The sequence below is a fragment of the Gavia stellata genome, chromosome 12 (genome assembly GCF_030936135.1).
Source record: "Gavia stellata isolate bGavSte3 chromosome 12, bGavSte3.hap2, whole genome shotgun sequence".
NCBI classification, from domain to species: Eukaryota; Metazoa; Chordata; class Aves; order Gaviiformes; family Gaviidae; genus Gavia; species Gavia stellata.
In genome coordinates, this window is record NC_082605.1 from 9,264,227 (window position 1) to 9,277,221 (window position 12,995).

General features: G+C 40.3%; 1 protein-coding gene across 1 annotated transcript; it reads left to right on the forward strand.

Moving 5' to 3' along the window:
- Positions 1 to 1,232: 1,232 nt before the first annotated feature.
- TMEM40 (transmembrane protein 40) lies at positions 1,233 to 11,940 on the forward strand. Its single transcript, XM_059823471.1, has 12 exons — positions 1,233 to 1,281; positions 1,878 to 2,017; positions 2,621 to 2,774; positions 4,257 to 4,364; positions 5,244 to 5,297; positions 6,192 to 6,227; positions 7,479 to 7,511; positions 8,916 to 8,981; positions 9,281 to 9,352; positions 9,435 to 9,509; positions 10,265 to 10,327; positions 11,849 to 11,940. Exons 1-12 carry the CDS (start codon positions 1,233 to 1,235, stop codon positions 11,938 to 11,940), a joined length of 942 nt encoding a protein of 313 aa, XP_059679454.1.
- Positions 11,941 to 12,995: the final 1,055 nt, after the last annotated feature.

Here is a 12,995-nt window from a genome sequence, read left to right on the forward strand (position 1 = left end):
TTTGTGTCTAATTTCCTCTGTCTGAGAACTGACACACTAAAAAGTTGTTCTGTTTCCAGAATAAAGATGGTTTTGCTTGTGTGTTATACTATCCTTCTGAAGATATTAACTGGACCTGTTTTGGATTTTGTATTAGAACATTTTTCTGACTGATATGATGGTCTCCAGAGAACTGAAACTGGCCTGTAGGAAAAGAAACAGTTTTCCATCCAGAAAATTTAAAGGAAATAACTTGGTTTTCAAACTGCTTGATTGAAAGTGTTTTGTTGAATGGACCCAAAAGTCATATTGTAACAAAATATGTGGGTGTATAAACTGCTTTCCTATTGCACCCTGCATAGTGGAAACGGTACTTCAGGCTCCCCAAAAATCTTCTTGTGCATCTCTCAATACAATAGTGTTTTAGTTGAAATGCTGCATGAGGGGAGATGCAGTCAGTGCAGGATGCCTGGACCGCAGTAGGCGGAGGCAACTGTTCAGAACCACAATCACCACAAAAAATGCATCATCAGAATAAAACAGCCTCAAAACAAAATTTCTGGGGTGAGTTTAGCAAAACAAAAGAAACATTGGGTTTTGGGGGTGTCAGAATATTTTGTTTCTGTGGCAAATACCAGTAAGAAATCTGGTATCAACACTTAGATTTTTTTAATTCATAAACCTAAAATTAGTTGAAATTTCCTTTTCATGGCAACTTGGGTAGAACAGATGTTGAAGCATCAAAGTCTTCTGTGAGACAAGGATTTCAAATCTCACGGGGCTCTCCTATGAACTATTTCTACTATTTTCCCCATTTGGTACATTTTAAGTATAAGGATGTCAAAGGTATGGAATAATCGTTTTGTTTTGTGAATGGAACACGGCCTATTAAGTTACTCACATCTGTGGTAAATAGTTAATTAGACACCTTGGTAGTTGTAAAAAACAACAATGTGAATGATCAAGTCAGACTTCTTTTCGTTTTACTCATGATGATCAGACTTTTGTTCTTTCTTAATAACCAAAGGCAAGCCCAGCAAGAATCACTCAGAGGAATTGAGAATGGGTCCCGGGAGGGAAAATGAATCATGATGTGAAACTGCCATTGCAACAGAGAAGCGATTTCAAAACTAAAGTGCCTAGAGATAGACGCCGTGTTTGCAGAAAATCAAATGTAATGCAGAAAAATAGAGAAGGTCAGACTGCTCTGTTTCTAAATATGCTTTTTCTCCCCTTTTTGAACAGGTACAGCAATGGAGAACTTGAATGTCCCATTCCCAGATCCTACTGAAGAACAGCAAGGTAAGGGTAGCACACAAAGATCAAAGCTTCAGCTCATTCACACTACACAGCAGTGTTTGCTAGAGTGGTCATGAGTCAATGAAACTTGTTTCCTCTGAAAACACACTCCATCCATCTCCTTGCTTGTAAAAGGGAGACCAGCAGTCAGTTCCCACCTCTTCCACAGGCTTCTTACCAGGCCTTGGTCATATGTTTGTGGGAATTTAGATGCATGAAGGAGATTTTTCTGTAAATTTCATTAAATGCCTAATGAGCTATCTGAATACCTTGGTATCCAGCCCTTTGTGTCTTTGTGCCCATCTGTGAAATAGCATGGTCAGACTAAGCACCTGTTAAATAGCCAGGAACACTTTCCCTGCTTCTTTAACTGAGACGGTAGCATCACAGACACCAGTAATTTGTATGGACTACTGGCATTTTTCTACTGATTTCTGGCAGACTCAATTGCTTTATACAACACAGCACTACTCTCTTTCCTATATGCTAACATGCTGCAGTCTGATGTCTGTCACCACGCCTTCTCCAAGCACCACAGGAACACTACCATGCAACCCACCTCTACTGCTGCACAGTGATCTGCTCGTTTTTCTTCCCAGACATTTTCCAGAGGGTTTTTACTGCTGATGCAGATTACTTAGAGGATCATGAGAAAATGAACCAGTCCTTCTGGGAATCACTTGTAAAATGTTTAGCCACCACTGACCCACCTATCCTGAATACTGAAGAAATGAACAATGTAAGTTACTAAAGAACCATGCATCCTTTGTAAGACATTGTTATACAGATACTTCTATACTTCTCTGATATACTTTGGGGAGAGAAAACATACAGTCCTATTATCTGATATGCTAAAACATACCTAAAACATGCTAAATTCTGTAAAAGGGCACTTAGATAAATGAGACTCAGGCCCCTGCTTTTTACTTCATTGTTCTCCATGTGAAAAAATAACTGGCTTTGTATAAATTCCTCAGGATCAGTTCAGCTCACTATTTTCTAGGCAGGACGACTGTTAGTGACATTTTGCTGTAAGGTACTGCAGAGATTGCGTGTCCATTTTCAGATGCTATATTTCTCCAGTTCTTTAAATAGTTAACTATTACAGACCATGTTTTTTTCCCAGCTGACTGCTCTGCTTTAAGTTGCTGAATAGAGTTTACACTCTCTTCCCTTCTTTGGCATTACTCTTCATCCCCGATTTCTCCCCTTGTATAGTAGGGGCAGGGGATTACATTTCCCACAGATGGGGTGAGATACGTTCATTTGTATGCCAGGGTATGTTTTTACAGGCTACATTTTATTTGAAGGACTATTTGCTATTTACTTACCTTTCTTTCAGCTCCTCAACAGCTGCAGTGTCCTGCCTGGAGGCTGTGCAGCCTGCCTGAAAGCCATAGAGAAGAAAGGAGTCAGGGCAATGGCTGTTCTTTACCTCCTGCTGAAGACAACCCACCCATCTGGATATAGGCAGCTGCCCAGCTCCAAGGGAAAAGGTGAGTCCCACCTGGCTGCTTATCAGCTATTTTGTTAAAATTACTGCAGTGCCAGTGGGACTTGACATCCGTTCGAAAACTCTGAGATATGCTTGGAAGTGATTATTAGTGAACAACTAAAATGTCTAGAAATACTGCTTAGAAAAGTCAGTCAGGTATGGTGATAATGGGAGCCAAAGATAGTATTTTACTTTAGTTTGTCTTGGCTGCTTCTGGGGAAAAAACACTTGTGTGTTTAGGGAGAGAGGATGATGATGCCAAAGAAATTTCTCTGACTTAAAGTGGTGCCCCAATTTTTCCTGTCTAACTGGATTCATGACACTCAGGACACTTTTTTGCATGGACTGTTATCCAGCCAGCCCAGATGGCTCTGAGCTTTTGTAGTGGTAAGAAATCTTGAGCTGAACCACTGAAAATACTTTTGCAAATGACCCTAGCAGCACATGTAGTAGTAACTAAAAGGAGGGGATAGAGGATGCCACTCAGGGTGCTGAACCTGGCAACAAGATGCAAATAGACTCCACTGCACTTCTCGTTTGCCCAGTTGTGCAGTAAGAAACTAAGTGCAGTTCCACAGGGTCCATAGAGTCATTAATTGTCTTTAATAGATCACAGAGATGCACTCACTTAAGATGACCCTGAATTTAACTGGAGACCCTGAAGGAGATCCTGTTCCTGTTTCTGCCTTGATCAAACATGCTCATGAAGGGGAGAGACCTCCCAGCCCGGACAGCAGCGCAGCTGTGGTCATCTGTCAGAGTAGGAAAGTTTGTCACAGCAGGGACCCCCTTCCTGCTCTTGAATGTCGAGCAGCGTCAAGCAGCTTGGGGGGAATCATGTCTAGCTGCGTATGTCCAAATATTACAACTAAAAATGAAGAGGTGCACAGACCCGCCAGCCTTCAGCAGAGAGCTGAATTTGAAGCTGTTGAGAATCACCTGCAACTTCAGCCACACAAGCCAGGAGCACTTCACTGCCTGGCCCAGGAGTCAGCGTCCCGCAGGTCTCTCCTCCCGGGTGATTTGGCCGGGCTGGCTTTGAGGGCTCTGCTTTTGTGCCACAAGAGGGTGCTGGCACTGCGGCATAAACGCAGGGAACCCGGCAGAAATCACAGGGGTGAAGGGAGAGGTAGCCCAGGGAAGGGTGAGCAACTATTCTCCAGCTAAAGCATCTTTCAGCTGCCATTGCTTCAGGGAGTGGAAATTTTCACAGGGGTAGCATTATGGGTAAATTAAAGGCCAGAATATGAAACTGTAGTCACCTACCGCAACCATTTAAGAAAGTCTAAACAGTAGCGATATGATGCTTTCATTTGTAATGCTTTGTACTACTCCTTGTGTGCAAAACACACAGCTAAAATAAGACTAAGGATCTGATTTTCCATCAGACAACCTTTAATAAAGCATTGCGAAATCTGTCATTGTGAAAGAGAGAAAATGTAAATAGTTATTTCCAACATTTTTTTCTCTATATATAAAACAGACGAAAAATTGAAACTCCTGAAGAGATTGGAAAGGAACCTCATGCTTTCACAAGGGGAAAAAAAGGCGGAAAACTCATCCCATGAGTCCATGGATGAGGATACACAAGGTAAAGAGAATTTATTTTATTTTTCCCTGATACATAATTTAGTCTGCTTGCGTGCTCATAAGAGATTCACATAGGAGTCTTGCAGCAATTCAGAGGCAATTCTGCAGAACTCTGAGAAAAGTAAGAAATTGTGCAAAAGGGAGAACACAGAAAATAATCAGTACCTCCAGATTCATTGTCAGCAAAATAGTGGCTGCCTCCTGCTCTTGTGGAAGTCGGAGGTTTCAGAAATGTAGAAATCTGTTGCAAGAGTTCTTCCCAAATAAAAGATCATAACTTCTATGATCTTCAGTGCGTTATGGTGTAACTGAAGCCTGCACTATAGCAGGAGGCTAAGAATAGTCAATGTACAGTAGTAGCTGGCAATGCTGTAGTACTTCTCTAGCATTTCTTTTCTTGTTAGCAAATGCCAACAGCGTATCAAAAGTCACTTTGGCTGCCACTAGACCATTTCATTCATAGAAAATGAGAGACTAAGAAGTGACAGGCAACATGGAAGTGATAATGCTGATACTGGCTTATTCTATTACAGAAAGCTGCTAGCTGGTTAAGATCAAATGAGTTGCATTTAGAAATATTTTTTTCAAACTAATTAGCCATGCTGATGATGTATGTGTTTAAAATAAGAACTTTCTCACTACACCCCTTTATAGAAATTATTCCAACTTCAGATTTTGCTGTTTTTCTCCTATTCAGCCAGCTTTGAAGAGAGCTGTGAGGCAAAAGCAGCTAATAATGATCCTTCAATTTCAAAGCCTTGATTTCTACCTACATATCCCCCAGCCATTATTACATTATGAGCAAACTACAGTGTTGTTGTTTATGATACTGCTGGCACATTTTTATTTACTCTGATGAAAAAACACTTTTTCTATCCAGACAGTGATGGGGAAGATTTAGGAAGACAGAAGACTGAAGGCCAATTACTTGAAGGTAGGACAAAGTGACAACAGTATTGGTTTTTACTAGGGACAACCAATATAAACCAAAAAAAAAGGATAATTTCTGGCATTCTTTGGTTTAACTTTTGAACAAAGGTATGTATGTTAACATGTATAGGCGTAGGAAAATGAGCAGTCAGAATTTGGCTGTAGGAAAGGCATTTCCTACAAAATGAAGCTCAAGTAATACTAACACAGCCGTACCCAGTGCTTAGATGTGAACCAGGAGAACAGCAAAATCTACTGTTGTGGGAGAGGTCTTGCTGCCTGGGTCTGCACAGTTGCCGTTGAAATGCAGCGAAAGAGTTTTGAAAATATCTATCACAGCCACTACTTACAGGGTCTGAAGTTAGCCCTCAGCGCTGACCGGAGATCATCAGTGAGGACCATATCTTGGATCTCATTCCCAAGGCTTTTCCTTTCCTTCCAAAGGAAAAATGGAAAATAAGTACAATGCAGAAGAAGAAAATGTGCTGTGTCAACACACAGAAATAGCTCTCAGCTTATGGTATAGAACCATGGATATAAAAAAGTTAAGGCTTTAATCATTTAATTAACGTCTTAAATTGATCTCAGCCCAGATGTAAGAGCAGCTCATTTAAATTGACATTAGATCTAATTTGTCTCACAGGAGTCTAATTCTACCTGACTCCAGATATTGTGAGAGATGGAATATGGGGGGTTGATAACGCATTCATGTTTCCCACTTTCAAACTGCATAACCCACAACAGAGCTGCCCTCTCTAATGAGTTAGAGTTGGTATCTACCTTGTCACTTTTACACATCCACACTAATTTCTATAGAGTTGCATGGGCTAGGACTGGCAGCAAGGTATGCATACTCATTATGAATATTAACCTACATCATCTTTGCTTAACATTTTAGGCATACCAGCAGAGGTTGTTCCCTACAGAGATTCAGGTAAGTGTTCCCAGATAACCACATCCTGCTGGAAGGAAGACTGTAACTGCAGTTTCTTCTTTCTGACATGCTTCTATATTAAAAAATAACCCCCCGGCTGTAAATCCATTGGTTTCCAGTTAGCCTGGTGTTGGACCTGGGCATGGTGCAGACATTTTGTTGCAAGTTTGTCATAGTGGCTGGCTGATAGCAGCTGATTTGTACATGGTGTTCTAGCAGATTAACCCATTTTTTTGCAGGCCTGCCAGGTTCTCACAAGATCAGCTCACAGCAGTTGTCATCCTTTTTAGGGGGAAAACCCAGCAATTCTGTTGGGCAACTATTCAGTCCTTCCCAAGAAAGCTAGGCAGTTTTCAGCATTCCCTGCAGCCCTCTATCTCCTGCTGAACAGGGATGCAAGACTGGGAGGGACCTGGAACCTGGTTTCTGCAAAACTGTGATGATACTCAGTTCTGAACACCTTCCTCACTCAGCTCAGAGCATTCCCCAACAGAAGGTGCTAGGTGAAAGCCAAATGACAAGTGACAGAGAAACAGTACCAGCTGAGAGGCTTGAACAGACAGCCAGTCTAAAGGCAATTTCCTTTTACCAGGCACTACTGAGCAGCAGCAGAACAGATGTAAAAAGCCCATAGTAGGAAATTTTCAACGGCTTGATTGCATTACCGACCTCATCCATCCCGCTCCCAGGCCAATGCCACATTCATCAGTTATGAGAGGCTGACAGCCCAGCAGACTGTCCTTTTTGAGAGGACACCTGCTCAACCACTTGTCTTCTGTGGAGTGGGGAATAGTTGCTGTGACTTGGGCTGTTTCAGCGTTACCGATCCCCAAGAAGCTACATAAAATACAAGGGTAGAGGAATATATTGTAATACAATATTCTCCCCACATTGCCAGGTGCAGAAAGAGGATTACAGTACTTTTCCAGTTGGCATTTGGCCTCTCCACCTCTTACCATGGCCTTTGTTGCTTCAGTTCTAGATTACTTCAATACAGCAGACTGAGACATGGAAAATATTTAGCTAGTGTTTTATTCAGTGTTTTTATTCAGTGTTTTATTCAGTTTTATTGTTATCTGTTCTTGAGCCCTTTTAACTTCCTTCATTTCCTGGCACTTTCAAGTACTGTTTTGTCTATACTGAGTCACCAAATAGGTAAATACTCGCCATGATTGCTAGTACTGATAATGGTGGGAAACAATCTATTTGTATTTTTATCATCAGAAATAACAAGAGTATGTTGCTTTTCAGAGATTACCAGAAGAGAAGATTCAATTGCAGATGGTAAATACAAACAAGCAAACAGAAGCTTTTCTTGTGGGTGCTGTCTTTGAGGACTGACTTTTGCTTAGTGATGATAGCTATACCAGCTCCTCGATACCTAGATACTTCCTAATCAAAAAGTAGAAGTTTGAGAATAGTTATTAAAATGCACTGTAATGCTTTAATAGAAGAAATAGGATGCAAGTCATTCCATGACACAAAGTCACAGTGGGACATTTAGGAGTCAGAGCAATACAGAACAGACACTTGCCAAGTATGAATTGATGTTCTGATAAATTTTGCATCTATAGATCATTCACGCAACTGCACAGAGGAACATTTGTGAGTCAGAACAGTGCAATGCTATGTTAACATTAATGATCAGATAACTGAGTTTATCCCCAAACCAGAACTTGATCAATCCAGAATGCTCAAAGAATCAAAAATTTAAAACAAAGTGACTCCAGTATCAGGTGACCCAGAACAGGATTTCTTGGCAAAGTTTAGTTGCTTCATGGTTCAAAAGCACAACAGCAAAAGTCTGTAGCTCATTTGAAGTACATTTCCAGTACTCTCCTGTTACAGCTTTATTGAAAATTAAATTCACTGCCAGGCAGTGGTTGCCTAGATTCACAGCCCAATGTAATTGAAATCAGCATCTAAAATTTGTGATGAATCAACTCCCAAAGGCTTATATGCAGCAGGCTGCCTTGGGGTCTCCTCAAGCGATCAACAAACAAAAAAGGAAAAAACCTTCTGCTTTGAACATGTCATTGGAAATCTGGTAAAATATTCAGCTCTTTCTGACAGTTCAATCGGAGAAAGAACAGAATTTGGCAACTCTGCTCACTGGTGTAGAGCAAAATGCTCTCTTATTTAAACCTCTAAAAATATCTAGCTCATTCTTACATTGTTCTTTCTGTATATCAGTATAGCTAGCTATAGGAGACTAATTGTCAGCTACAGTTCTTAATTTGGGAGGCGCAGAAATACTTCAACATCAGGCTTAAGTGGATTGATGGTACTCATATGCTTAGTAATGAAGATGGTTATATTATTGTAGCTGTGACTGTGCAAAGCACCCAAGAATCAAACTGAAGCTCCCTTGTACTACTGCTTTACTCCCCCACTGTAATTCTGAGACTACTGATTGTCCCAGACTAGAGAGAAAAGACCCAGAGTACTTTAAAACAATTCTGTATTGTTAACGCAACCATCTGATTCGTTTTTATTTTTTAAAAACTGCTCTTTTCAGGGTAATTTAAAAATTGCTAATTTGATCTTTCTGAAAAGCTCACAGATCTTTCCTTTGAACAAACAGTTTTGCATATATTCTGCTCTGAGAATCGATTTCACATACAAAAAGGCAAATAAAACTCCTTAATTTCAGAGTTCCACAGCAATAAGACTTTATTTTTTTTGTAGCATATGAGAACGAGAACACTCGCCTCCATCAGTGGACAGTACGGTGGATGGGCATACGGAAGGATGGTAATTTTTAAAAATTTTTTTTAAAAAAATTCAACTGATGTCAATCCTGTTGAATCTGAGTCCATGAATAAGATCTCTGGTTCAAAAAAACTTCTTTTTTTTTTTCTGTCATGAGTACTTTGTTGAAGTGTATCAAGACTTCTCATAACAACTTGCGTGCATGTGTGTCTTGCAGTTGAGTCTAGTGTGTGAGATATCTCGTGGAAATAGACTTTATTGGCTGAGCGACACGCTGTACCTTAAGGTGTATTCGTAAGGGCCACGCCTGCAGTTGTGACCTAATTTTCCCTCTGTTTCAGATGAATTCTTTCATTTTGTCATTCTTTGTTTTGCAATTGGAACTTTACTAATTTGCTACTACTACTACAAAGGTAAGGCAAGACTTCAATAGAAGGATAAATTGTTGCACACTAGAAAACTGAACAAAGCCAAACATTTATTTTGTTGCCTTAGATTGGACTGTTTCTGTTGGAACCGGTTTAATCACCTTTGCTTCCCTGGAAACCACTGGGATATACTTTGGTCTAGGTAAGTGTATCTACAGCAGCCAGTTGTGTATCCACACTACAGATACAAGGTCACACAGTCATTAAACTACACAAGTTTATAAAACTGCTAGAGCTAAGATTCTGTAAATCATCATGTAACTATGCCATAACGTCTCATTCACAATTACACAGTGTGGCTGGAGACAAACGTGCCTCAGCAACACTGAAGGGAGCAGTTGACTCATTTTTCATTCTCAGTGATCACAAGACCCTGCGTCACCTCTTTCTGCAGCAATGGCTGAATGCTAAGTTGCCAGGACAATGTACAATTTTAGCAGCAAGGCAGCCCTCCCAGATACACTGTAGAAGGTGCTGCACACTCAGGCTGCCATTCATTCCTCTGGGAATGAGGCGGCTGAACACCCTGAGGAAGAGCTCTCAGCAGAACCTGGATGGTGGCAGCTACTGAAAATGATACTAAATGATACTAAAAAAAATGTGCACTCGTGGCAATCCCTAGGGATGGCGTAGGAAAGGTGCAACTAGCAGCAAGTTATAGCTTCCCAGCTGAGAACAGAAGTCTCCTTTGTAATTGTGTGCTTTATTGTTGATAGGTTGTGGATGGTTCTCTCAGGAATCAGCCTTGTCACTACTTTGTTACTAATGACATCACAAAAGTGCTTGTTTAAACAGTAATCTTGGGTTCATTAATATTGCAAGTGTTAGTGTTTGTTTTTTGCCATTTTTCTATTTTCTATTTTCAAACAAAAAAAAAATGTTTGTTTCCACAATTAGTGTATCGAATTCGGAGCATAGTTGACAGTTTCGTTCCTCTGATTGACAAATTCAGGCCAACAGGTAATAGTGATCTTCTTACTGACTGCATGCATATTCCCTAGGCCTTCCCGTGTACTTCACTTTGGTCAAGTCTTAAGACTGACTTCTCTAAATTACTATTTCCAATCTTCTTTTCTTAATTAAAAAAAGCAGTATTTTACTGCAGTTCATTACAGCTGCTTGGGTTTAAAAATTAATTATTCTTGACTCTTTCCATGTGGCAGAGCATTTTCACATTTTTAATACTCTGCCCTGTATGGGGTATTAACTATTTCCTGACAATATCTGAATTAAGAATTCTATAGCTCAATTAAAAATTCAGGGAGTGGGGGTAGGCTTCTCTTGTCGGGTCTTCAAACAGACAACAGGCTCATCTTTATCTGTGTTCATGAACACAAAATATGAAGAATGCTGAAAAGCTGCATTGATACATGACAATTTGAACACAATAGCCCTGACAGTCTTTTTCTTTGTCATGCAGGTATGAGGAAAGCTGCCTAGGAGGAGTATTTCAAGAGAGTTCCACAAAACCCTGCTGTCTGAATTTCTAGTGTTAAAAGAACGGCTTTATCAGGCAAACATAAAAACCTAATGGCTAATGTGAAATATTGAAATGTTAAACCATAGAAAGACATCATTCCCTCCCCTCAGAAATAAAGCTGAAACTGTGTTACAGGGTCCCATTCTTTCTTCTGAAGTGATTCGTGGCTCAGCAGAGCCCATAAGACAATCTAGATGTAGGTTTATATTTAATTCCATTAAACACATCCTCCTTCCCTCCCCCATGCAACCACGTTAGTCTGCCTATAGTGTACCAAAATCAGCAAAATGACCAATGTTATCCTCAGCTGGTTCTGGATTAGGCTCTGGATGTTTCAATAGGAATCTTGGCAACCACAGAGCCACCTCCTCTTCACCCCTTGTGATGCTGCAAACCAGGCAAACACCAGCTGCTTGCTTGCACAGTTGAGCCCCAACAGTGCAACAGCACTGAAGCAGATTAATTTATTGTGGCAGAACTCAATATAGTGGGTGTATAATGATTTCACCCAGTGAAAGCTGGGTGAGATTTTATGTGCAGAGACATAATAGTGCAGTAATGAGATTATTAACAGCAGCAAATTTCATCTCTTCTTCTGAGGGGAAAAATAAATGCTTGATTTGACTCATCCCCCAACATTGTTCTTTCTTTGAATAAAATAAAGTGCAACTTTAAAATGGAAGGAATGTTGAAGGGACATGTTACACATTATATATGTAGGGCTAATGCAATCATAGGCAGACTGCAAAAAAGGGGATACCTTTAAAATTTTAGCAAAAAGATGCAAGGTCTTCATATCCATAGGTTGAAGGCATCAAGTCAGACAGAAAGAGCCATAGAACACGAAATTGTAAGGAAATGTAGAGCTAAAAGCCATTAGCCCAAACAGCCCAGAGTTTTAGAGAAGCAATGTCAAGCCTTTCTAAGAAAATTAAACCACTTACTTTTTAGTGGTACTTAATTTTAACTTTTAAGCAGTGTTGATCATTCTTGTGTTGCAGTTCCATTTGCACATCCAGAAATAGCAGCAACTGTACGCAGGCCTGTACGAACACAGCACAGCAGTTACCTAACATGTCAGGGGTTAAATTAAGCAATAAGGATGAATAAAAGTTATTTTGTAATATTTATATTCTCATTTACATGTACTGTTTACATTGCTTTGTAGAAATAGTCTGTCATACCAAACTACTGTATATTTTGTGTTGTTAGTCTGCAAATAAAGTCTTGCTCATACCAGTGTACTGTTGTTAATGTCAAACGGCTTTTGGATAAACTAAAAACTATGCATATAGTCAACCTGCTCTGATGAAAATTGCTTTTTAGTTTCCTCTGCTTTTTTAGTTTCCATCTTTCTGAAAGGTAATCTGTGGAACAGTCAGGCTGAGAAACATATTTTAGTACTAAATACGTTCTCAAATTTGGTACTCTGCAGTCAACAAAATGAATTTTTGTTGCCTTTTTTTTTTTTAAACAGAAGCTGCTTAAGGGTAAAATAAGCAAAACATTCAAAAAATCACCCAGTGGAACCCATCCTGTGAGATGAACAGCTCACCCAACTTAGAGCAGCTCACATGAGAAGAGTCAATTCTATAGAAAAAAGCAACTTACATGTTCTGCCATGACCTCTCGGGTATCTGGGAATTTCCTGCTGTTCTTTAAGATCCTTCTTCTCAAGTCCATCTCAGCATTTTAAACAATCCTGCCTCTTGGCCAGCAGCAATGCTCTCATTCTGGTCTCACGTACCACCCTTGCTGCAGCACCGGCCAAGCGCTCAAAAATATGATACAAGTTCCTATGAAGAGTTTCAGCCTCCTTAAATGACCTTGTGCTCACTGGGCTACCATTATCCTAAGTCCAGCAAGTCCCTCCTGAGCCCATGGCTCACCACTCATTCCCACCACTCTGCTGGGCCTCCACATCTCCCTGTTGGTTCCCCAGGACCTGGTACATCCCTTCCACTTCAACATTATCCAGCACACAGGGTGCTTCCTTCTTGTCTTTGGTTTTAAATGGCTGGGGGGAAATGCAGAGAGAATAGAAGCAAAGGCACTAACCACCCTCCTGCAATATATGTTCCTGCTTTTCACTATCCAATGCCCAACATTTCTGTCCAGAAGAGCTAGTGAACTCTTCTGGCAGTGAGG

What these genes read in the sequence shown, in the direction of transcription:
- TMEM40 (XM_059823471.1), top strand. Translation starts at nt 1,233, where the DNA reads ATGGAGAACTTGAATGTCCCATTCCCAGATCCTACTGAAGAACAGCAA. An exon ending in GCCCAGCTCCAAGGGAAAAG is followed by an intron (nt 2,775 to 4,256) that starts GTGAGTCCCACC and finishes TATATAAAACAG; the next exon opens with ACGAAAAATTGAAACTCCTG. An exon ending in AGAAGATTCAATTGCAGATG is followed by an intron (nt 7,512 to 8,915) that starts GTAAATACAAAC and finishes TTTTTTTTGTAG; the next exon opens with CATATGAGAACGAGAACACT.